The 23,453-nt window shown below is 44.8% G+C and overlaps 1 protein-coding gene across 2 annotated transcripts in view; it reads left to right on the top strand.

Moving 5' to 3' along the window:
* LRRK1 (leucine rich repeat kinase 1) overlaps positions 1-23,453 on the top strand; it is a 325,566-nt gene that overhangs the window by 162,046 nt on the left and 140,067 nt on the right. For both annotated transcript variants that reach the window (XM_089655524.1, XM_089655525.1), the window contains 4 exons: positions 11,956-12,182; positions 12,294-12,418; positions 17,316-17,479; positions 18,930-19,067. In XM_089655524.1, the coding sequence (XP_089511650.1) occupies positions 11,956-12,182; positions 12,294-12,418; positions 17,316-17,479; positions 18,930-19,067 (654 nt within the window). The remainder of the gene's footprint in view (positions 1-11,955; positions 12,183-12,293; positions 12,419-17,315; positions 17,480-18,929; positions 19,068-23,453) is intronic.

The following is a 23,453-nucleotide window of genomic DNA, read 5'->3' as shown; positions in this document are numbered from 1 at the left end:
CATAAGGGGGGGATATGATCACCATGTATAATACATAAGGGGGGGGATATGATCTCCATGTATAATACATAAGGGGGGATATGATCTCCATGTATAATACATAAGGGGGGATATGATCTCCATGTATAATACATAGGGGGGAGGGTATGATCTCCATGTATAATACATAGGGGGGGATATGATCTCCATGTATAATACATAAGGGGGATATGATCTCCATGTATAATACATAAGGGGGGATATTATTACCATGTATAATACATAAGGGGGGGATATGATCTCCATGTATAATACATAAGGGGGATATGATCACCATGTATAATACATAAGGGGGGATATTATTACCATGTATAATACATAAGGGGGGGATATGATCACCATGTATAATACATAAGGGGGGATATGATCACCATGTATAATACATAAGGGGGGGGGATATGATCACCATGTATAATACATAAGGGGGGGGATATGATCACCATGTATAATACATAAGGGGGGATATGATCTCCATGTATAATACATAAGGGGGGGATATGATCTCCATGTATAATACATAAGGGGGGATATGATCACCATGTATAATACATAAGGGGGATATGATCTCCATCTATCGCACATAAGGGGGGGATATGATCTCCATGTATAATACATAAGGGGGATATGATCTCCATGTATAATACATAAGGGGGATATGATCACCATGTATAATACATAAGGGGGGATATGATCTCCATGTATAATACATAAGGGGGGGATATGTTCTCCATTTATAATACATAAGGGGGATATGATCTCCATGTATAAATACATAAGGTGGGATATGATCTCCATGTATAATACATAAGGGGGGGATATGATCTTCATGTATAATACATAAGGGGGGGATATGATCTCCATGTATAATACATAAGGGGGGGGGATATGATCTTCATGTATAATACATAAGGGGGGATATGATCACCATGTACAATACATAAGGGGGGATATGATCTCCATGTATAATACATAAGGGGGGGATATGATCTTCATGTATAATACATAAGGGGGGGATATGATCTCCATGTATAATACATAAGGGGGGGGATATGATCTTCATGTATAATACATAAGGGGGGATATGATCTCCATGTATAATACATAAGGGGGGGATATGATCTCCATGTATAATACATAAGGGGGGATATGATCTCCATGTATAATACATAAGGGGGGATATGATCTCCATGTATAATACATAAGGGGGATATGATCTCCATGTATAATACATAAGGGGGGATATGATCTCCATGTATAATACATAAGGGGGATATGATCTCCATGTATAATACATAAGGGGGGATATGATCTCCATGTATAATACATAAGGGGGGATATGATCACCATGTATAATACATAAGGGGGATATGATCACCATGTATAATACATAAGGGGGGATATGATCTCCATGTATAATACATAAGGGGGATATGATCACCATGTATAATACATAAGGGGGGATATGATCTCCATGTATAATACATAAGGGGGGGGATATGATCTTCATGTATAATACATAAGGGGGGATATGATCACCATGTACAATACATAAGGGGGATATGATCTTCATGTATACATACATCAATGGTTCATATAGTGAACTCTGTGTTGAGTTATTCACCCTGAGGTCATCACAGGGTGGTTACATTTGATCTCCATGGTCCCACTGTATATAGGAATGTAGCTCCCAGTGGACCAGGCGCTATACATTTTGGACTGTTGGATTTGTAGTGTGCATAGAGCAGTGCACATGACTACAACCAAGGTGCACCGCCCATTCCAAACAAACAGAAGAGATAGAGAAAAGTAGTTTGGGAGCTTACCGAGGAAATTAAAAGAGGAAGATGAACACAGTGAGATACAATTTCATTAAAAATAAATTACATGGACTCAAAGTATTGGATGTGTATGGGATATATTTAGAAAAGAAGTGTTTTGTGTCACTTTCTTATGTGCTTTTGAAGACTTTCCTCTATTTCTAGATTGTAAGCTGGAAAGAGCAGGGCCCTCGATCCCCTCATGTTTTGCATTGTATTGGTATTGTTCTGTCACATGTTCTGTCCCCCTCTGTAATGTACAGCGCTGAGCGAACTATTGGCGCTTTATAAATACTGTATAATAATAATAATAATAATAATCTCAGTGTGAGGAGACAGCAGTTTCCAATAGGGTCCTTGGGGAAATATTTTTTTTTTTTTTAGGGGGGGGATGTATTTAAAGTAGATATCCATAATCACCGACTTCTGTCTTATCTGCTTCTGTCTCCTGTATTTGGTGGAAAACCATGCTGTCCTTTTCTCTGTCGCCCCCTCCCTACTGTGTGTGTCCAAAGTTTCTTTAAAGGGCATTACTGCAGGCACACTTCTGTCTGTGACACCGAACCTGTCTGTGACACCGAATCGCAAAACTCACTGACCATCATAGACATACCCCCTGGGCTTCAGTGGTGCCCATTACAGCTGCTGATGTGGTGCATATAACATATATACAGTCAGTTTCATCTGGATAAGAAGTTAGCTGCAGAGCTGATTCCCAACCCTGTCACCCCACTATACTACTCAGGAATACCACTCAGGCATTTCTCTCCAATGTTGATGACCAGTATCTAATGCTGTAAAGAGTAATTTCGGTCGCAAACACACTTTACATGCAGCATCTGGTTTGCTGTGCAGCACAGTGGCTAAGTGGTTAGACCTTCCACCTACAGTGCCTTGAAAAAGTATTCATACCCCTTGAAATTTTCCACATTTTGTCATGTTACAACCAAAAACGTAAATGTATTTTATTGGGATTTTATGTGATAGACCAACACAAAGTGGCACATAATTGTGAAGTTGAAGGAAAATGATAAATTGTTTTCAAATTTTTTTTACAAATCTGTGAAAAGTGTGGCGGCATTTGTATTCCGCCCCCCAGAGTCAGTACTTTCTAGAAATACCTTTCGCTGCAATTCCAGCTGCAAGTCTTTTTGGGGACGTCTCTCCCAGCTTTGCACATCTAGAGAGACACATTTCTGCCCATTCTTCTTTGCAGAATAGTTCAAGCTCTGTCAGATTGAATGGAGAGCGTCTGTGAACAGCAATTTTCAAGTCTTGCCACATGAATATGCTTTGATCTAAACTATTCCATTGTAGCTGTGATTGTTTAGGGTTGTTGTCCTGCTAGAAGGTGAACCTCCGCCCCAGTCAAGTATTTTGCAGACTCTAACAGTTTTTCTTCTAAGATTGCCCTGTATTTGGCTCCATCCATCTTCCCATCAACTCTGAACAGCTTCCCTGTCCCTGCTGAAGAAAAACATCCCCACAACATGATGTTGCCACCACCATGTTTCACGGTGGGGATGGTGCGTTCAGGGTGATGTGCAGTGTTAGTTTTCCGCTACACATAGCATTTTGCTTTTAGGCCAAAAAGTTAAATTTTGGTCTCATCTGACGAGAGCACCTTCTTCCATGTTTGCTGTGTCCCCCACATGGCTTCTCCCAAACTGCAAACGGGTCTTCTTTTGGCTTGCTTTCAACAATGGCTTTCTTCTTGCCACTCTTCCATAAAGGCCAGATATGTGGAGTGCACGACTAATAGTTCTCCTGAGGACAGATTCTCCCACCTGAGCTGTGGATCTCTGCAGCTCCTCCAGAGTTACCATGGGCCTCTTGGCTGCTTCTCTGAGTAATGCTCTCCATGTCTTGGTAGGTGTGCAGTTGTGCCATACTCCTTCCATTTTTGGTTGATGGATTGAACAGTGCTCCGTGGGATGTTCAAAGCTTGGGATATTTTTTTATAACCTGACCCTGCTTTGAACTTCTCCACAACCTTATCCCTGACCTGTCCGGTGTGTTCTTTGACCTTCATGATGCTGCTTGTTCACTAATGTTCTCTAACAAACCTCTGAGGGCTTCACAGAACAGCTGTTTATACTTAAAGTATACACAGGTGGACTCTATTTACTAATTAGATGACTTCTGAAGGTAATTGGTTCCACTAGATTTTAGTTAGGGGTATCAGAGTAAAGGGGGCTGAGTACAAATGCACACCACACTTTTAAAATATTTACTTGTAAAAAATTGTGAAATCCATTTTCTTTCCCCTTCACAATTATGTGCCACTTTGCGTTGGTCTATCACATAAAATCCCAATAATATACATTTACGCTTTTGGTTGTAACATGACAAAAGGGGTATGAATGCTTTTTCAAGGCACTGTAGCAACACAAGGGTCATTGGTTTGGATCACAACCATGGTTCTACCTGCATGGAGTTTGCATGTACAGGGTTGAATGGATTTCCTCTGGATACTCCAGTTTCCTCCCGCACGTCAAAGACCTGCTGGTAGGTTAATTGGCTCCTGTCTAAATTGGCCCTAGTATGTGTATGAATGTGAGTTAGGGACCTTAGATTGTAAGCTCCTTGAGGGCAGGGACTGATGTGAACGTACAATATATATGAAAAGCGCTAAGTAAATTGATGGCACTATAGAAGTGCCTGTAATAAGTAAATACACACATCACATGGTATGATGTTTGCAAAATTTCAGTCACAGTTACAATGGTCATGTGCTGACTCCCACATGCTAGTACATAGTAGGATATAGAAGTATGGATGGTCTTGTGACCCTATTTTTTCTCTTCAGTTTTAAGGTGGAAAACCTCATACAAGTATTTAAAAAAAAAAAAAAAAAAAAGAAGCTGAACAGCATGCAGGGAGGAGGGGTATAAAAATATTTCAGCTAGGTCCATATATATTTGGACACAGGCACAATTTTCATACTTTTGGCTCTGTATACCACCAGAATAAATTAAAATGAAACAATCCAAATGAATTTGAAGTGCCGACTTTCAGCTTTAATTCAAGGGGTTGAACATAAATATCAAGTACAAATTTTAGGAACTGCAACCTTTTTTATACACAGTCCCTCCATTTTCAGGGGCTCTAATATAATCGGACAAATTAATATAATCATAAATAAAATGTTGATTTGTAATATTTTGCTGAGAATCCTTTACTGGCAATGACTGCCTGAAGTCTGGAACCCATGGACATTACCACAGACTGGGTTTCCTCCTTTCTGATGCTTTGCCAGGCTCTAACTGCAGCTGTCTTCAGTTGTTCTTTGTTTGTGGGTCTTTCTGCCTTTAGTTTTGCCTTCAGCCAGTGAAAAGCATGCTCAGTTGGGTTGAGATCAGGTGATTGACTCGGCCATTGCAGAATATTTCACTTCATTTCCTCCTGGGTTGCTTTTGCAGAGTGTTTTGGATTATTGTCCATCTGTACTGTGAAGCGCCGTCCAATCAACTTTGCTGCATTTGGCTGAATCTGGACTGACAGTATATCTCTAAACACTGCAGAATTCATCCGGCTGCTTCTGTTACATCATCAATAAACACCAATGACCCAGTGCCACTGGAAGCCATGCATGCCCATGCCATCACACTGCCTCCACCATGTTTTACAGATGATGTTGTGTGCTTTGGATCATGAGCTGTTCCAACCTTTCTCCACACTTTTTTTCTTCCCGTCATTCTGGTACAGATTAATCTTAGTTTCATCCGTCCAAAGAATGTTTTTCCAGATTTGGTCTGGCTTTTTAGATTTTTTTTGGTAAAGTCTAATCTGGCTTTTCTATTCTTCAGGCTTATGAATGGTTTGCACCTTGTGGTGAACCCTCTGTATTTGCTCTTGTGAAGTCTTCTATTGATTGTAGACTTTGACAATGATGCGCCCACCTCCTCGAGATTGTCCTTCACTTGTCTGATGGAGATAGGCTCCTGCAATCATCCACAACTGTTGTCTTCAATGGACGTCCATGCCTTTTTATGTTGCTGAGCTCCCCAGTGCGTTCTTCTTTCCTCAGAATGTACTAAACTGTTGATTTGGCTACTCCTAATGTTGCTGCTATCTCTCAGATGGATTTGCTTTGTTTTTGAAGCCATACAATGGCCAGTTTCGTTTGAATGGACAGCGCCTTTTAATGCATAATGTAGGTTCACAGCAATAGATTCCAAATGCAAATCCCACACTTAGTATCAACTCCAGACCTTTTACCTGCTTAATTGATGAAGAAATAACAAAGGAGTATCCCACACCTGGCCATAAAACAGCTTTTGATTCAATTGTCCAATTACTTTTGGTTCCTTGAAAAAAGGGGGGATGGCTACTCTTAACAGCTGTAATTCCTAAACCCTTCCTCCAATTTGGATGTACATAGCCTCGAATTAAACCTGAGAGTGTGCACTTTCAGCCCAGATCCATTATATAACTATAGCTTGAATATGTTTTGGTAAACACCGTATTTTTCGCTCCATAACACGCACTTTTTTCCCCCCAAAAAAGGGGGGGAAATCTCAGTGCGTCTTATGAAGCGGCCGGTCCGGTATTTCCACCGCCGCCGTGTCAGAATACCGGGCCGGCGGCTCAGCTCTTCTCTGCAGTAGAACCTTACCTGTTCCTCGGTCCAGCGCTGCGCAGTATTCCCGCGCTGGCTTCTTTAGTGTGGGGTCTCGGCTGTGACAGCCGGGTGCCCAGTGCGCATGCGCGAGAAGCGCTGCGCTTTGTGAATGGTACGGCGTCTTCTGGGACACATGACAGGTCCCAGAAGACGCCGGACCAATCACAAAGCGCAGTGCTTCTCGCGCATGCGCACTGGGCACCCAGCTGTCAGCCGGGTGCCTGCACTAAAGGGAGGATAACTCCGTGGAAGTGGACGTGGGTACCTGTCAAATTCAGGTACCCACTCCCCCTCCCTCCCCAAAGGTCAGCAATCTTAGTCATCCCCTGTACTGTCAGCAGTCTCTCTGGTCATCCCCTGTACTGTCTGCAGTCTCTGGTCATCTCCTGTACTGTCCGCAGTCTCTTGGTCATCTCCTGTACTGTCTGCAGTCTCTTGGTCATCCCCTGTACTGTCAGCAGTCTCTCTGGTCATCTCCTGTACTGTGTCTGCAGTCTCTGGTCATCTCCTGTACTGTCTGCAGTCTCTGGTCATCCCCTGTACTGCCCGCAGTCTCTTGGTCATCCCCTGTACTGTCCGCAGTCTCTGGTCATCAACTGTACTGTCCGCAGTCTCTGGTCATCCCCTGTACTGTCCACAGTCTCTGGTCATCCCCTGTACTGTCTGCAGTCTCTGGTCATCCCCTTTACTGTCCGCAGTCTCTTGGTCATCCCCTATACTGTCCGCAGTCTCTGGTCATCTCCTGTACTGTCCGCAGTCTCTAGTCATCTCCTGTACTGTGTCCGCAGTCTCCGGTCATCCCCTGTACTATGTCCGCAGTCTCTGGTCATCCCCTGTACTGTGTCCGCAGTCTCTGGTCATCCCCTGTACTGTGTCCGCAATCTCTGGTCATCTCCTGTACTGTGTCCGCAGTCTCTGGTCATCCCCTGTACTGTGTCCGCAGTCTCTGGTCATCCCCTGCACTGTCCGCAGTCTCTGGTCATCCCCTGTACTATGTCCGCAGTCTCTGGTCATCTCCTGTACTGTGTCCGTAGTCTCTGGTCATCCCCTGTACTGTGTCCGCAGTCTCTGGTCATCCCCTGCACTGTCCGCAGTCTCTGGTCATCCCCTGTACTATGTCCGCAGTCTCTGGTCATCTCCTGTACTGTGTCCGTAGTCTCTGGTCATCCCCTGTACTATGTCCGCAGTCTCTGGTCATCGCCTGTAATGTGTCCGCAGTCTCTGGTCATCTCCTGTACTGTGTCCGCAGTCTCTGGTCATCGCCTGTAATGTGTCCGCAGTCTCTGGTCATCTCCTGTACTGTGTCCGCAGTCTCTGGTCATCCCCTGTACTGTGTCCGCAGTCTCTGGTCATCCCCTGTACTGTGTCCGCAGTCTCTGGTCATCCCCTGTACTGTGTCCGCAGTATACGGTACCTGAAAAAAACTAAAAGTGTGCCTTTGTCCAAATATATATGGCCCTAGCTGTAGAATGCTGCAGACTGGAGTTCTGTTTTAAGATGAATATAAATTGTAAGTAATGACTTTCTAATTTAGAAGAAATAAAAGGAAAGTCCCGGGCACCTTATTATATATAGTTCCCCAATTCTGTCTGTAGTTTATATTTATAGTAGTGGTTATCTGAATTGTTCTACTTCCACATTGTGCTGCAAACTTTCCCTGATTTGGTAAGCAGAGTTATAACAATAATGCGTCTTCTGTCTGAATATACTGTAACAACATAAAACACAATAATCACAAGCTTTGCAAATGCTGTATACTGTAGATGTGTATCCTTATTGAAGTGGTTGTAAAGGCTGAAGGTTTTGCATTCTATGCATGAAGGTAAAAAAACTTCTGTGTGCAGCAGTGCCCCCAGCCCCCCCCCCCCCCCTAATACCTACCTGGGCCTCATCATGATCCAGCGATGTGAATGACAGCCTCATCTGTCCTGGGTGTCTGCCTCCTCATTGGTTGAGACAGCAAGCGGGAGCCATTGGCTCCCACTGCTGTCAATCACAGCCAGTCAGCCAATGATGGGAGAGGGGGGTGAGGCCAATCCACAGCTCCATGTGTGAATGGACACATGAAGCACAGGGTGCCCCCACAGCAAGCTGCTTGCTATGGGGGCACCCAACAGGAGGGAGAGGCCAGGAGAGCCTGCAGGGGACCCGAGAAGAGGAGGATCCAGGCTGCTCTGTTCAAAACCACTACACACAGCAGGTAAGTATAGACGTGTGTTATTTTCCAAAAAAGAAAAATGAACTTTTAGAATCCGCTTTAGGTTTCCTGAAATATAAGATGGCAATCAGGAAAGGTTTAGAACATTAATTTGTATGAGGCAGTTGTACTTTTGTCTGTTGCTGTAGAACAAACAAATGTTTTAAAAAGGTAACTCCACTTTTGTGGGGACAAAAATAGATAAATAAATGAAAAAATAGAGTATACAATTACTACACGAGTCATATTATTATTATTAATATTATTATACAGGATTTATATTATTATTATTATACAGGATTTATATGGCGCCAACAGTTTGCTCAGCGCTTTACAATATAACGGGAGACAATACAGCAACAATACAGTTCAATACAAGAGGGATAGGAGGGCCCTGATCCTGGGAGCTTACAATCTAAGAGATAATTTAATGCTATTAAAAATGACCTTTCCTTTTTAATCTGCAGCTCTGTAATCTTCTGTAAAATGTAATATGGCAACCTGGAGCCTTTCTGTACACAGTTGATGTACAGAACACCCCCCCCCCCCCCCTCAGAAATGTAATTTCCTGCTTGTGTGATTGGCTTACTGAATTTCCCAGAAGTCTGCACTAAGATACAAGTCAGATTTGTTGCATCCCCTACATCTAAAATTGCAGTTTTGGTGAGATACTCCCAAACGGAAATCACTTCTAAGCCATGGCTCTGATGAAGGGGGTTCTACCCTGGAATTGTTTCATTCCTATTGTTTCATTCCTATTGTTTCATTCAATTGTTTCACCAACCTGATCCCCAAGTACCGCCCTACCCGTACCCTTCGCTCCTCACAGGACCTCCTTCTATCCTGCTCCCTGGTCTCCTCCTCCCATGCACGACTGCAGGACTTCTCCAGGTCCTCCCCCATCCTCTGGAACTCAATGCCCCAATCCATCAGACTGTCGCCTTCCCTCTTCACATTCAGGCGCTCCCTCAAAACCCATCTCTTCAGGAAAGCCTACCCCACCCTCACCTAACGGCCATTCTCCCTCTTTCCTCCCACCACTTCATCCCCCTCAGCCACTTCCTACTGTACCTTTACCCCCTCCCACCTAGATTGTAAGCTCGAAAGAGTAGGGCCCTCTTACCCCTCGTACGTTGTTTGTTGTTGTTGTACTGTGCCATGTATTGTCCCCCCTATTGTACAGCGCTGAGCAAACCCTTTGGCGCTATATAAACTCGTAGTAATAATAATAATAATAATTCCTTTAAAATGGTTTCATGGTAATTCATGAGGCTGGTGTGCCATCTCTTTCTGTGTGTGTGTGTGTGTGTGTGTTTTTTGTTTTTTTTTTTTGTAGAAGATAGCAAATGCTAGCAGTGTTAATAATACAAGATCAGACACTATAACTCTTTTTGGCCCAGTGTGTACAATCCAGTCAGGTGCAGCATTGCTGGAGAGGCAATACGGATGATTATTATTATACAGGATTTATATAGCGCCAACAGTTTGCTCAGCGCTTTACAATATAGCGACAATGCAGTTCAATACAAGAGGGTTGGGAGGCTGCTCCTTGGAACTTACAATCAAAGAGGGAGGGGCTAGTGGTACAAAAGGTAATAACTGTGGGGGATGGACTGGTAGGAGGAGTAGAAGATTCCATTATTAGCTGAGGGCAGGATAGGCTTCCCTGAAGAGATCGGTTTTCAGAGATCGCCTAAAAGTGAGCAGAGTAGGCGATAGTCGGATAAATTGGAGTAGAGAGTTCCAGAGGATGGGGGAAACTCTGGAGAAGTCCTAGAGACGAGCATGGGAGGAGGAGACAAGGGAGCTAGAGAGCAGGAGGTTGTGGGAGGAGCGGAGAGTACGGTTTGGGTGATATTTGGAGACAAGATTGGTGATGTAATTTGGGGCAGAGTTATAAATGGCTTTATATGTTATTGTTAATGTTTTGAATTTTATCCAGTGGGCAACGGGAAGCCAGTGGAGGGATTGGCAGAGAGGGGTGGAGGACACTGAGTGGAGGCCAGTGGAGGGATTTGCAGAGAGAGGTGGAGGACACTAAGTGGAGGACAGTGGAGGGATTGGCAGAGAGGGGTGGAGGACACTGAGTGGAGGCCAGTGGAGGGATTGGCAGAGAGGGGTGGAGGACACTGAGTGGAGGCCAGTGGAGGGATTGGCAGAGGGGGTGGAGGACACTGAATGGAGGCCAGTGGAGGGATTGGCAGAGAGGGGTGGAGGACACTGAATGGAGGCCAGTGGAGGGATTGGCAGAGAGGGGTGGAGGACACTGAGTGGTGGCCAGTGGAGGGATTGGTAGAGAGGGATGGAGGACACTGAGTGGTGGCCAGTGGAGGGATTAGCAGAGAGGGGTGGAGGACACTGAGTGGTGGCCAGTGGAGGGATTGGCAGAGAGGGGTGGAGGACACTGAGTGGAGGGATTGGCAGAGAGGGGTGGAGGACACTGAGTGGAGGCCAGTGGAGGGATTGGCAGAGAGGGGTGGAGGACACTGAGTGGAAGCCAGTGGAGGGATTGGCAGAGAGGGGTGGAGGACACTGAATGGAGGCCAGTGGAGGGATTGGCAGAGAGGGGTGGAGGACACTGAGTGGAGGCCAGTGGATGGATTGGCAGAGAGGGGTGGAGGACACTGAGTGGAAGCCAGTGGAGGGATCGGCAGAGAGGGGTGGAGGACACTGAATGGAGGCCAGTGGAGGGATCGGCAGAGAGGGGTGGAGGACCCTGAGTGGAGGTCAGTGGAGGGATTGGCAGAGAGGGGTGGAGGACACTGAATGGAGGCCAGTGGAGGGATTGGCAGAGAGGGATGGAGGACGATGAGTGGAGGCCAGTGGAGGGATTGGCAGAGAGGAGTGGAGGACACTGGAGGCCAGTGGAAGGATTGGCAGAGAGGGGTGGAGGACACTGAGTGGAGGCCAGTGGATGGATTGGCAGAGAGGGGTGGAGAACACTGAGTGGAAGCCAGTGGAGGGATTGGCAGAGAGGGGTGGAGGACACTGAGTGGAGGCCAGTGGAAGGATTGGCAGAGAGGGGTGGAGGACACTGAGTGGAGGCCAGTGGATGGATTGGCAGAGAGGGGTGGAGAACACTGAGTGGAAGCCAGTGGAGGGATCGGCAGAGAGGGGTGATTATTTGAGAACCTATTATTTTGCTGATATAGCCCTCAAATGTTTGCGGGTAGACTGATCATCCATAGCCTGTACACATAGCCGTATCTCCATATGTTTGGTCACCACCTTTCTCTGTTATAGTTTCACATAATGCTTGTTTTTTGTTATCCCTGCAGGGTGTGTGCGTGAAGTGGTCCTGTCTCCGATTGCCTTGGGTGGATCTTGATTGGTTCATAGACATTTCTTGCCAGATAAAAGAGCTGGACATCTCTTCTAACCTCCTGACTTCGCTTCCATCAGTGGTCCCATGGGGACTTCTCAATTTACAGAAGTTAAATTTAAGTGACAACCAGCTGTGTGATCTGCCCAGCGTGCAAAGTTCTGATGAAATCATCTGCTCCAGGTCAGCGGTCTTCTGAAAGTGTAATCCTTGTCTGAATGCTTTGTGGACAGTCTGATAGTTCAACAAATAGTTGTGTTAACGTCAGATCATAGGTTTTGTTTTTGCCTTTAGATTGCTTGAAATTGATGTTTCCAATAACAAGCTGACGTATCTTCCTCCTGGACTGCTGCATCTGAGCCGGCTTCAGAGACTTTGTGCATCCAGGAACTTCTTGGCAAATCTGTTTAAAGAAGACGGTATGGCACACGTCCATGTTTGTGACCACAATGTGAATCTTGGATTACTCCAAGGGAATTTAGTCACATTCCCTTTATTAGGGATTCAGACTGAAAATCTGCTCAGGAAACTTGAGTGGTGTGTAATTTGATGAAGGCAACATGAAAAGAAATAATTCTTACGTTTGCTGGAGGAATATAATTTTGTCTGGTGCACAGATAGCAACCAGTGACAAAAGAGTGATCAGAGGGACTCCTATAATGGAAGAACTGAGTGAATATAAATGGTCTTTCCATTTAATATCAGTCCCTACACCCATGCCAGGGCACTAGGTGTAATCATGGACTTCTCCTTTAGGTCCCACATCCAATCACTGCCAAACTCTTGCTGTCTTAAAGTGTCACTAAACCCACATCATAAAAAACTATCAATAAATGTTGTATTACACAGTGTTTATACTCAATCAGTCACTATGAGTTTCGTTTTCTGTAATCTGCAAAAAAAACCTGGTTGATCCTGGTGTTCTCTGTCTCCAACTTCTGTCCATGTCCCCAGAGCAGCTAGGGACTATGCAGAGCAGTGTTGGCAGCTTTGCACATGCTCAGTTTTCAGTGTTTTTCTATGCTGAGCATTTCCTCCATATCACATCTGAGCAGTGTGACTTAAGAGTCATGCATGTGGGCAAAGTGATAAATGACAGCACACTCCCTCCCTCCACCTCCATGCCCACTAACCAGCTAAACACAATGGGGGTGGAATATTACATCTTGATTGATGGAGGCTTCACCTCCCTTTTATTCTAAGACAGAGGCTGGAGGAGCATGACACAACCTGTGACTGGCAGAAATCCGCCCACACCATGTTATTGCCAAAAAATAATAAGATTTGATTTCAAATACATACCGTATTTGCTGGCGTATAAGACGACCCCCTACTTTTCCTGCTAAAATGTAGTGTTTGGGCTATACTCGCCGTATAAGACTACCCCTCTTCCAATGCACACCAGTGGGAGGAATAGTGTCCCATCATTGGTGTCAGTGGGAGGAATAGTGTCCCATCATTGGTGTCAGTGGGAGGAATAGTGTCCCATCATTGGTATCAGTGGAGGAATAGTGTCCCATCATTGGTGTCAGTGGCAGGAATAGTGCCCCATCATTGGTATCAGTGGGAGGAATAGTGCCCCATCATTGGTATCAGTGGCAGGAATAGTGCCCCATCATTGGTATCAGTGGCAGGAATAGTGCCCCATCATTAGTATCAGTGGGAGGAATAGTGCCCCATCATTGGTATCAGTGGGAGGAATAGTGCCCCATCATTGGTATCAGTGGAAGGAATAGTGCCCCATCATTAGCATCAGTGGGAGGAATAGTGCCCCATCATTGGTATCAGTGGGAGGAATAGTGCCCCATCATTGGTGTCAGTGGGAGGAATAGTGCCCCATCATTAGTATCAGTGGGGGGAATAGTGCCCCATCATTGGTATCAGTGGCAGGAATAGTGCCCCATCATTAGTATCAGTGGGGGGAATAGTGCCCCATCATTGGTGTCAGTGGGAGGAATAGTGTCCCAACATTGGTGTCAGTGGGAGGAATAGTGCCCCATCATTGGTATCAGTGGGAGGAATAGTGCCCCATCATTAGTATCAGTGGGGGGAATAGTGCCCCATCATTGGTGTCAGTGGGAGGAATAGTGTCCCAACATTGGTGTCAGTGGGAGGAATGGTGTCCCATCATTGGTGTCAGTGGGGGGTGGAATAGTGCCCCATCATTGGTGTCAGTGGGGGTGGAATAGTGCCTCATCATTGGTGTCAGTGGGGGGTGGAATAGTGCCCCATCATTGGTGTCAGTGGGGGGGGGGAATAGTGCCCCATCGTTGGTGTCAGTGGGGGGGAGCAATAGTGCCCCATCATTGGTATCAGTGGGAGGAATAGTGCCCCATCATTGGTATCAGTGGGAGGAATAGTGTCCCAACATTGGTGTCAGTGGGAGGAATGGTGTCCCATCATTGGTGTCAGTGGGGGGTGGAATAGTGCCCCATCATTGGTGTCAGTGGGGGGGTGGAATAGTGCCCCATCATTGGTGTCAGTGGGGGTGGAATAGTGCCCCATCATTGGTGTCAGTGGGGTGTGGAATAGTGCCCCATCATTGGTGTCAGTGGGGTGTGGAATAGTGCCCCATCATTGGTGTCAGTGGGGGGGGGGAATAGTGCCCCATCGTTGGTGTCAGTGGGGGGGAGGAATAGTGCCCCATCGTTAGTGTCAGTGGGAGGAATAGTGCCCCATCATTGGTATCAGTGGGAGGAATAGTGCCCCATCATTGGTATCAGTGACACCAATGATGGGGCACTATTCCTCCCACTGACACTTGCTGACCCTGTTCTCGTATGGTGCTGCTGCAGCCAGCATATGTGGTTGCAGCAGCACCTCTACACTGCACACTTACCTGCTGGTCCTGCACTCGATTTTCGTGGGGCCGCTCGGCTCCGCCCCCTCGCCGGTGATTGGCCGCCTGTGTGCCTTTCCTGAGCTACAGTTCTGGCGGCCAATCACCGGTGAGGAGGCGGAGCCGAGCAGCCGCGCGAACATCCAGTGGCCGAACTGAAGGAGCAGCCGCGCTTCCTGGACCGGATTGTCGTGGGACCGGAACCAGGTAAGAAACAGCCCCTGCCCACCCCTGTACTTAGTGTCCCTTCCGTTGGAAGGGGGGGGGGGGCGGCGGCGGCACCACGCCGCCCCCCTAAAAATTGTCAGTATGCCGTATACCGGCGTATAAGACGACCCCCCGACTTTTGAGAAGATTTTCAAAGGGTAAAAAGTCGTCTTATACGCCGGCAAATACGGTGGTGTATATGTATATATATATATATATATATAATGATTTAAAACAGTTTATTGATATTAATTATTTATTTTTACTCTATATCTCAAAGGCTGTTTTTTTATTTTGAACATGGGAGCAGCAGCAGAGTACTAGAAGCTCCTCCTGCCTCTGTTTCCGTGCAGACAGGCTAGGAAAGAGCTGGGTCATGTGACAGCTGTATATCGATTAGGAAAAATGTAAATAGATGTATTTTTTATTAAAATAATTACAGTGCCGTCATCTGTATACAAAGAAAACATTGTGTGTAGTGTGGCGCTGCTAATAAGTGCATAAATAACAAATGCCAATAAAAGAAAATAAATAATATATAAAAAAAACAATAAAGTGAAGCAAAAAAATAGATGTATCAGCAAACACCGGGCTGACCATTAAACCCATGTACCAATCAATCCTCTTCACCCTCAAAAATATATATTAAAATATAGTGCATGAACACCAAATTACAACTGTATAGAAAACAATAAATAGACACGACTAAAGAATAAATAATAAACATCCGGCTGACCATCAAACCCATGTAGGGCAAATAGTGCAAAATAAAATAAAGTAATATAACATTAGTACTGACGTTCAAAAGAAATACCCCCCCCCCCCCCTATTGGTAAAGTCCCTAATCTACATGCATAAAAAAATACAATGAACTGCCGACTGACAATCAAACACATTCAGGATAAAAAATAAGAATAGTGCAAACATGAGTAGATGGTGCAAAACGTGAAAAATAATAGTCCGTATAGCGCATGACTAGCAATTTTCAGTCCCCAAATGAAATGACTCTTCAAAACAATCTTTCCACCACGGTGCTCATCCACCACCAGGCGTGTCTGCTCACCTCCTTTTTTTGACCTATACGTTATACAGGTCAAAAACAGCACTGCGTATAATATCCACGGTCACTCCAACTCTTCCTGTAGCATCCAAGAGAAATGCCAAAAGGGTAGCTTCCAGAGGATCAACTCAACCGTTTGTGTCAAAGTTGCTCATAGGATAAAAGGCAGAGAACGTCCCATAGTGCCAACTTGTTTTAATTAAGTAAAATAGAAAATTAAAATCACACTCACAGGGATTGTGGGCTCACAAAGCCCAGATACAGCATGTAAACACAGAGAGGTAAAATGGCGGCTTCCAGAGGCGCACTGGACGTCACGTCACCACACTTCCGTCCTGGGACTAGAGAGACAGAGCCAGTTGCACCCGCCCCCTTTCCTGGCCACCACTCCAATAAGCTCTGGAGGAGCGGAGAGCAGTGACTGATAGTCGCTGCTCTCCACTCCAAGCAGACTGAGGACTGTGCGATCAGTGGTCATGCGATTGCTTAGTTTTCAGGCTTAGAGCCAACGTGGGACAGCTGCAGCGTCACACTCTCTCACTCCTCTATCCATTCAGTCATATCCGCCCCTTGGCGATTGCATGGACCGTCACTTGTAAGCGACTTTTTCCATGAATTCTCTAAGCGATTATTTTACAGGGTAGGTTGCCAGGTCTTTCCCCAACCCCCACCATGCAGGAGATCCCGCATGGCCAGGGATGAAACTAGGACAATTTAGACAGGAGCCAATTAACCTACCAGCATGTCTTTGGAGTGTGAGAGGAAGCCGGAGTACCCGGAGGAAACCCACGCAAGCACAGGAAGAACATGCAAACTCCATGCAGGAGGCACCATGGTTGGGAATTGAACCCAGCAGCATCACACTATTATTATTATTATTATACAGTATTTATATAGCGCCAACAGTTCGCTCGGCGCTGTACATTACAATGGGAGACAATACATGAGACAGTACAATGCGATACACGAGGGGTTCGAGGGCCCACTAGAGGTGAGTATATGTGTTTATTTTTTTTAACCCATACCTCTCCTGTAAAGTATAAATAAAGGCACAACTTTTTTTTACCTGCACACAGCAGGTAAGTATAGACATGTTTGTTATTTTTAAGAAAAAACAAGACTTTAGTATCACTTGAATTCTGCTGCGGAAAACTAGTATGTGTATTATTGTGTTATTTACATACCTTGATCTTCCTATCTCTTTTATCAGGGGCTAACTGGATAGGTCTGCGGAGGTTACAGGAGTTAGATGTGTCTGAAAACCATCTCACTGACCTCCCAACCTCAGTTTTGCATTGCTTCAAATCCCTGCGATATCTCAACGTGTCTGGCAATAAACTGAAAACGTTCCTGGAGCCTTGGGCCTGCCCTCTTGTAAGTGTTATCCGAAATGTACAGAATATGTGTACAAATGCGTGTTACATTTTCTACTCAGAATGTGGAGACTACTTCCTCATGCAGCACCGCATTACCTGGTTATATGATTCTTGAAAGAGATACCTGAAAGCTTAAGCAAAAAAATGTCTTCCCTTGTAGGGCCAGAATTAGATTGAACCGAGTCTTGCAAATCATTTCATTACAGCCCAGCGGTCAACAGCATTCAGCAGCTGCTGGCCTATAGCTTAGATTTGGTCTTATGTAGGCCATAGACGGGTCGAAAATCGTCCGTTTTTAAAAAAAAAACAAAAAATCGGTCGTTCGATCGGCCGACGTTACCACCAACGGTAAAAAAAATTGGCCGAATTTCGTCCTGTCTATGGCTGGCATTTAACCCCATAATTACTCCTGTCCCTTGCAGAGACAGGGGAGCACACAGGGGAGCAATACATAAGAAGAAGAAGAAGAAGAAGAAGAAGAATTCCAGTCCGCTATTATATTTTACGTGAAAAAGTTTTCCGGTTGCAACAATGTATCTATTTGTGTCCATTTCAGATACAGATGTTTTTATTCGGGTACAAATGGATACATTGTTGCAACCGGAAAACTTTTTCACGTAAAATATAATAGCGGACTGGAATTCTTCTTCTTTTTCTTCTTCTTGCAGGTCACAGCTCATGCGCAGATTTTTTATCGGGAAAACGATCGGCCGATTTGCCCATCATTGCCGGGAAGATCAGCCGTTCATCAAAATTGGCTGCGAATTTTCCAACATGCCCGATAAAAAAAAATGTGCAAAAACACAGAAAAATGGCTGACCGATTAACCCACTAACAGTGCGAAAATTGGCTGATTTTTTTTTTTTCGACTGAAAAATTGGCCGATTTTCAACCCATCTATGGCTGGCATAATTCTCCATTTATCTAATTTGCTTACAGATTGTTTTTTTTGTTGTTTTTTTTTAGTGCCCCTTGGTCATATATGTGAAAATCATATTTTCCACAATCCTTTTCATAACAATTAAAGAAACAAAACAAGGGATTTATTCAGTTAGGCCAGGTTCACGTGTGTGTGGGTGCTGCCGCTGCGGATCTGCACAAAAATCTGTGCAGCCGCACCACCCGCACAGAAGAATGCTGACCCGCGGGCAGGTGCCATTAATTCTAATGGCATGCCGTCTGCACTGGAAATCGCAACCAAGGTTCCCATGCGGGCTGCAGTTTCCAAAGTGCAGGGACTTCTTCCCTGCATGTCCCGGGGCACGAGAGTCCATTCACATGAATGGGCACTCGTGCCCGAGCAAATCGCGGCCCGCAGGAATGCACATATGTGAACCGGGGCTTAAGGGGAGTAGAGGGGCCATGTAAAATATTTTATACCATGATACTCTCCTATTTTTGGAAGGTTTTCTGTTTCTGTATTATTTTATGCTGCCTTTCTGTTCCAGAAATACTGTAAAGCTTCTAGAAACTGCATTGAAACTCTTCCGGATAACCTGGCTGTCTTCTGGAGGAATCATCTGCTGGAAGTAGATTTTTCAGAAAACTCCCTTAAGGATGTTCCCAAGGACCTCTTCCAGCTGGAGGTAATATCCCTATCCATATCATCTGACCTGTTGTTGCAGTAGCATGGAACTAAATCATTTGAGTGGATCCCTAGGCCTGGTTCACACCTATGCAGTTTGCTTTTGATCCATTTCTACAATGATTTTTGTGGTGTGTTTTGTGTTTTTTCACACGTCTTTTGATGTGTATTTCTTTTTGTTGTTATGCAGATTAACCACTTGCCCTGCAGAGGATTTACCCCTCTTCCTGACCAGGCCATTCTTTGCATTACGGCGCTGCGTTACTTTAACTGACAATTGCGCGGTCATGCAACGCTACACCCAAATGAAATTTACGTACTTTTTTCCCCACGAGTGGAGCTTTCTTTCGGTGGTATTTGATCGCCTGTGCGGTTTTTATTTTTTGCACTATAAAAAGAAAACTATTTTGAGAAAACAATATTTTTGACTTTTTGCTATTAAACATGTCCAGTAAAAAATTTAAAAAAAATCAAATTTAGTCATTAATTTAAGTCATAATTTATTCTGCTCCATGTCTTTGCTAAAAAAAAAAATCCCAATATGTGTAAATTAATTGGTTTACATGAAAGTTATAGCGTTTACAAATGGCGGTATATATACTGGGATTTTTATTTTTACTAGTAATGGCAGCAATCAACAACTTATAGCGGGACTGCGGCGAATATTCTGACACTGGGGGGAACTGACTTGGTGTCACTAACATCCTCAGTGACACCAATGCAGTGATCAGTGCTAATAAAACGCACTGACACTGTACTAATGGCACTGGGCAGGAAGGGGTTAACATCTGGGGTGATCAAAGGGTTAATTGTGTGCTGTTTTACTGTGGGCTTTGTTAGTGCTTTCAACTGTAAGCACACTGCTTTGATTGGCTCTGTTATGATCCACAGTTGTAATACTTTGCAGCTTAAAATCCCCCCCCAAAAAATTAAATGCTCATTGTTGCTTTTTGCAAAAAGGTACATGATTTAATTTTGGTTTTTGTTTTTTTCCACACAAAAACAAAAATGGAATATATTGCAGCTTACATTGTGGACCTGATAGCTGTATTAGTATTTTTTTGGCTTGTTTTTTTATTTTCATCTGCAACACTCTGTAGGTGCGATATATTATTTTGCTTTTGCAAAATTGATGCATTTATTTATTTATTTGTTTTTGCAACAGGTGGATTTAACAAAAAAAAAGTGGAAATACGATTAGACAAATTAGTACCTCAATTCCACCATAGTGCAGCAACGTTCTAGTTTAGAATCAATATTGAAATCACATATGAAATGCAGAGAGGGGTAAAAAAAAACAAAAATCTAAACAAATGTGACATTGTGACGAAAAATAAAACTTGTTTTGGAATGACTGCCCTTTAATCAATAGAGCTTTTCTTTTCTACAAACTGACAAAAGTAGAAGGTCATTCGGCAAAGGGTGATAAGATTTGAGGAACAGGTTGAATTACATCTAACTGCAGGAAGACCACAAAACACAAATGTTGACCAATATGTTTTGCTTTTGTTTTGCTTTTTTAACATATGAAGCTGCTGTTATGTGTTATGAGCATGCATATCTAAGTGGTTGTAAACCTCAGGACATGAAATAGGAACCAAGCATATCCCTCTATCGTGTGTACTTGTCTCAAGTAAGAGCATTAAGTGTGATTTCCGTTTGCTGCCTCCTTCCTCTGCTATCAGCATTAATCACTTCTAATGGGTTTTCCTACACGAAGAGAAAAATGGTAACAGGGGAGGGATCTCCAGCAGATTAACAGCCTCAGCTCTGTCACTGTGAGCTGTGTGAAGGGGGGGGTGTCCTTTCCCTCCAATTAGCTTTCAGAGCTCTCCTCACTGAGCTCTGCAGAGTGAAACTTCAGCTCTCCGCCCCTCTTTAAAATGCAGCACTTTGAACGGATGTTGAGAACAGAAGACAGCAGATGAACAGGTACAACTTATATAGGAGAACTTGTTTCATCTCTGTGTATCACCTGAGGCCAGTCACTTCACAAGGTATGTGTAAGGTTTGCTACCACTTTATCCACCTCCCGTCCGGCCGTTGTATATAAACGGCCGGACGGTGGCAGTGTAGGGTCGGGTGGCCATTTATAAACGGCCTCCACGCCCCCTGCTTGTTCTCACTCCCTGGGAGCACGCAGCACCACGATCCGGTGTCCGCTGTGTCCTCCAGACACAGTGGAACACCGATCGTCATACTGGACCTCTGTGCGATTTCCTGATCATGTGATCACTGATTGTCCAATGCAGAGTAGTAAGCAATGATGTCACTTCTGACATCATTGCTTACTACGTGTGAAATCTGTGAATGATTACAGAGGTCACATGGTACATGGCTATTCACAACAGCTGTGTACCATGTGACAAGCTGTGACCAATCACAGCTCACACAATAGTTCTCAATGGCTGCAAGAATGCAGCCAGAGAGAAGAAGAAATGATTGCTTTTACAGCTTTTATGGGTGTAAAAGCAATCAGTGTTTAAAAAAAAAAAAAATCTTCATCACCCCCAAGTAGTACAGTGTCACCATGGTGACACTGTACTGCTAGGGTGACGGTATGTAAAAAAAAACAAAAACATAATCATATAAAAAAAAAATAAAAATGTAAAAAAAAGTGTTTAAAAATTATAATTTTTGGTTATAAACTAATTTGGGTTATTTTTTTTACTAAAAAGATAACGGAATACATTTTGGCAAAGATTTAGGATGAAATGTTATTTATTTGCACAATTTTATAAGAAACACACTTTTTTTCAAAAATTTTGGACCTTTTCATTTTCATAGCAAAAAAAAAATAAAAATCCCAGCGGTGAATAAATACCACCAAAATAAAGCTTTATCTGTCTCAAAAAAATGCAAAAAAAATTCATATGGGTACAGTGTTGCATGACTGAGCAATTGTCATTCAAAGTGTGATAGCGCTGAAAGCTGAAAATTGGCCTGGACAGGAAGGGGGTGAAAGTGTCCGGACTGGAAGGGGGGGAAAGTGTCCGGACTGGAAGGGGGGGAAAGTGTCCGGACTGGAAGGGGGGGGGGAAAGTGTCCGGACTGGAAGGGGGTGAAAGTGTCCGGACAGGAAGGGGGGAAAGTGTCCGGACTGGAAGGGGGGGAAAGTGTCCGTACTGGAAGGTGGGGAAAGTGTCTGGACTGGAAGAGGGGGAAAGTGTCCGGACTGGAAGGGGGGGAAAGTGTCCGGACTGGAAGGGGGGGAAAGTGTCCGGACTGGAAGGGGGAAAGTGTCCGGACTGGAAGGGGGGGAAAGTGTCCGGACTGGAAGGGGGTGAAAGTGTCCGGACTGGAAGGGGGGGAAAGTGTCCGGACTGGAAGGGGGGGAAAGTGTCCGGACTGGAAGGGGGGGAAAGTGTCCGGACTGGAAGGGGGGGAAAGTGTCCGGACTGGAAGGGGGGGAAAGTGTCCGGACTGGAAGGGGGTGAAAGTGTCCGGACTGGAAGAGGGTGAAAGTGTCCGGACTGGAAGGGGGTGAAAGTGTCCGGACTGGAAGGGGGGGAAAGTGTCTGGACTGGAAGGGGGGGAAAGTGTCCGGACTGGAAGGGGGGGAAAGTGTCCGGACTGGAAGGCGGGGAAAGTGTCCGGACTGGAAGGCGGTGAAAGTGTCCGGACAGGAAGGGGGGGAAAGTGTCCGGACTGGAAGGGGGGGAAAGTGTCCGGACAGGAAGTGGTTAAGGTTCTTATAAATCTGTATATGTAAAATAATACAGTACAGTAATTACAGTGTTAAATGTCCAAGGTCTTTTATATTACAATATACAGCTAAATATACACTTTGAGCTCAAAGAGAGAGTCTGCTTTTTCTTTGGTGAAAAGGTAGACTCTCTTTTGCAAATCATATGATATTTGTTGTGATCGAAGACTTGTTTCACACGGTCTTCAGCTTGTATAGGAGCACTGTGAACAGCAAAGCATTTACAGCGCTTTCAGCAAGCTTTGTTGAAGCTTTTAAGGTAGCATTCACTTCCAGTTTGTAAATGTTAAACATATATCTTAATGGGGTGTTGATTGCCACTTTAAACAAGCTGCTAGCAGGCTTCAGCCCTTTTTGAAGCTTGTTGAGGCTAGGTTCACATATGTGCAGGTGGTGCGGTTGCGGATCCGCACGAAAATCTGTGCAGTCACACCACCCTCACAGAGGAATGCGGACCCGTGGGCGGGTGCCATTAGTTCTAATGGCACGCCGCCCGCGCTGGGAAACGCAACTGTACTGGGAACCTCGGCTGTGTTTTCAGAAGAAGTGCAGGGACTTCCCTGTGTGTCCCGGGGGATGGGAGTCCATTCAAATGAATGTGCTCTCATGCCCATGCAAAACGTGGCCCGCATGGCCGCATAGATGTGAACCGGGGGTTAAAGCCTGTTAAAACCTGCTAAC

This window comes from Staurois parvus, unplaced genomic scaffold (genome assembly GCF_062004578.1).
Source record: "Staurois parvus isolate SC_StPar_1 unplaced genomic scaffold, SC_StPar_1.0 ptg000845l, whole genome shotgun sequence".
NCBI classification, from domain to species: Eukaryota; Metazoa; Chordata; class Amphibia; order Anura; family Ranidae; genus Staurois; species Staurois parvus.
Note: the sequence above shows the minus strand (reverse complement) of the source record. Positions and strands in the feature narration are given on the sequence as shown.